The sequence below is a fragment of the Ascaphus truei genome, chromosome 2, assembly GCF_040206685.1.
Source record: "Ascaphus truei isolate aAscTru1 chromosome 2, aAscTru1.hap1, whole genome shotgun sequence".
Lineage (NCBI taxonomy): Eukaryota > Metazoa > Chordata > Amphibia > Anura > Ascaphidae > Ascaphus > Ascaphus truei.
In genome coordinates, this window is record NC_134484.1 from 419,853,953 (window position 1) to 419,856,907 (window position 2,955).

A 2,955-nucleotide genomic window follows, 5' to 3' on the forward strand; every position below is an offset into this window, starting at 1 on the left:
GACCTGAAGCCTTGATAGGAGAGGCTTATAAAGCCACAAACAGGTCAGAGGTCTGTGTCCTACCTTCTGATGGGCAGAGCCTATGCCCTCAACAGGGGGTAATTGTTTTCATCAGATACAGTATACAATTATATAAAAATATATGTGAACCTGTAGCTATATAGCTGTACCTGTATACATATACAAACATTAACAAAATAAAATAATGAACAGTACAGTAGTATTTGCACAAATTTGATATAATTTACTATTTTTTTTAAATTAGTACATCTATTTCCAATTCCTCCTCTGTTTGAAGAGTAACAAACATTTATTATGAGGCAATATCTAGTTATTTGCAATATAGATAACTTTGTGCCTTTCAATGAGATCAATGTCTCGCTCCAGTTGTCTCATTTCTATTTCCAGTCTTTCTTTGTGTATCTTTTTCGGGGTTGTATCAATTACAACTGAAAGACCTTGATATTCATGGTGCAATTCATCCCAGTTCTTCTTTAGTCCCTAAAGAATAAATACTTTAATTTAAATGTATGCACACCTGCAGCGGAACAATAATGAAAGATGCAGTTACTGTAGTTCTCTTAACACAAATATCTTACCATCTTACAATTGTGATAACTGAGGCACAGACTCTTGGTCTAGATAGAACATGCTCATTTAAGGAGTAATCTGCACTATTCATTTTACATTATTATTTGTTTTCTTTATATCTACTGATGGCAGGCTCACCTGTGAATCCCCTGTAGTACACACTTTTAACTTCCTAAAGCTATATTTTTTTCCAGACCAACCTACTTGGACACTTCTATGAGCACTTATGTTTATGCCATACCTTTCAATTAACTCGAGGTCAGCTACGTGATAATGATCCAGGCTTTTATTTGTTCAGATTTGACACCATAATTGCAAACAAATCTCCAAATGGGAAAACCTATCCCACTGACATAAAGTGACTTGTGAAGTATGTTTTCTGCTTTGTTTTTCAATGGAGATCAGAAAGTAGTATGCACATGATCGACTGCAAGGAACCTTGGCAGTCATACTGGATATTGTAGAAAGAATTAGGGTGTTAATGGTGCAATGTTAAACAAAATACTGTTCAAAAAAATTGCTAACAATAAATCACAACCCTATGAGCCAGTGATTAAACTACTATGTAAAATGGTGTGTGATGTAATGCAAGTATTTTTACCCCTCAGTTTCAATAATAACGTTGGTAAAACGGTGTCTCAATATCTTACTAACAATGCCCACTGTTGTTCAAACGCCATGACATTTTATTGCTAAAAATGGTACTGTATATGTTATACAACAAAATTGTTCCCAGGGAGAGCCGATATTGTAAACTCTTTGAGAAATCATGAAACTCATTTGGGAATTTAAACTGAGGCTTTACATTGAGGCCAATACAATATTAATACATAAGCTATGAAATACTTGGAGCCTCACTAGTTTCTGTAAAGTAAAGATGTTGAGTTCTGGGAAACAAAGGAATGAGTGTATGGGAAAGCATATCAGGGATGGGGCTGTAGAAAAGAAGGATGAGAAACAAAGTGAAGTGAGTGAGAGAGCAGTAAGAAGTGAGTGAGAGAGCAGTAAGAAGTGAGTAAGAGCAGTCAAATGGAAGTGAAAATGTCAGTTTATTTAAGGTTTATGATGCTTTATCACTGTGTGGAATGGTTTATTTTAGGGTGCTGCTTGTATTGATATTTATGTGGAAATGTGTATAGACAGTAACTTTGGAAGCAGTCTATCGGGATACTGGGCATAGTTTATCTGTTTTTAAGTAGTGCAGTTTCAATCAAAATGTAAATTGTGTGTTTAATTAGTCTCTCTCTAATAGATTTACTTTGTTATCTGTTTGGCAAATATGTTGTACGTTCTTTGGGTAGCAGTTTCATTGTGGCTGTAAATTATACTAAATTGATTAAGATACTGCAACTACTGTATAGACATTGCTTTTCAATTCTTCGGAAAAGTTCAGTGGCATTGGACTGGCTCCAAAAAAAGTAATATTCCTGCCTCTCCACTGACTACTTCCTTAGGAAGCGAAACATGTAAAGCTTACCTCTAGCACACTGTGTCTTTCCTCATCGGAAAGCTGTTTCATTGCACCCATCTTAAGACGCTCTTTCACATAAGCATCATACTCTTCTTGAGCCCTTTTTACCTCCTCATTTCGCTTTACTAAGTATTCAGGAGTAGCACCATAATCCTTCAGAGAGAAAGAAATACCAGAATGTAAAAAGATTAATCCTATTACAAATACTGTATTTTTCCCGAAACAACTTTGGATCTCAACAACTACAGTATACACACATCAATCAATGCTTGTATAAAGCCTTTCAAAAGTTGGTTCAGAACCTTTGATTGATCTATTACTTTAAATGAAACTACTTATATCATAATATTGTACAGTGTATCAGGGCTTTATCCCCATCACTAATAGAGAGAAGACCATGTTAGTTGACGCCTAATAGGCTCATCCAGGAGAAAATAGCTTAATATCCTATATAGTTGCTACTTTAACTGCCAGAATGCTCGGAAAAAAGGATATTAGTGAGTGTCATTTTCAGATGATTGATAATAGACGGGTATTAACTTACTGTATGAAGTAATCATATACAATGCACTGCTGCTTTCTCATATTACAGTAAGAGCCACACAAGCTTTGAATACATACTTTTCTTTTTATATACTTAGGTACAAGACCTGAAGTTTCAAGGTGGTGTTTATCCCCTCTTTTGCTGTCCACGAATATGGGTTGTGGCTTCTTAGGAACTGCCATGACAGCTTCGGCTACATTGGTATTAATGAAGTTTTTATTGGTTTGTACTCCCATGAGTGGCTGATCTGTCCTTAGTGGAACTGAAGGTCGTCTTCGTTCTTCATTCAGACATCTGGGGGCTCTTTCTGTGGAGTCAAGGAAACCACTTTCTTGTTCACAAGAAAGCC

The 2,955-nt window shown here is 35.9% G+C and overlaps 1 protein-coding gene across 1 annotated transcript in view; it reads right to left on the reverse strand.

Annotated features, from left to right (window-relative positions):
- Positions 1–223: 223 nt before the first annotated feature.
- The window catches only part of ENKUR (enkurin, TRPC channel interacting protein), a 10,149-nt gene continuing 7,417 nt past the window's right edge, over positions 224–2,955 (reverse strand). Inside the window, exons 3-5 of the mRNA XM_075587606.1 lie at positions 2,684–2,937; positions 2,069–2,215; positions 224–501 (exon numbers count right to left, since the gene is read on the reverse strand). Coding sequence (XP_075443721.1) covers positions 328–501; positions 2,069–2,215; positions 2,684–2,937 — 575 coding nt within the window. The 3' untranslated portion in view covers positions 224–327. The remainder of the gene's footprint in view (positions 502–2,068; positions 2,216–2,683; positions 2,938–2,955) is intronic.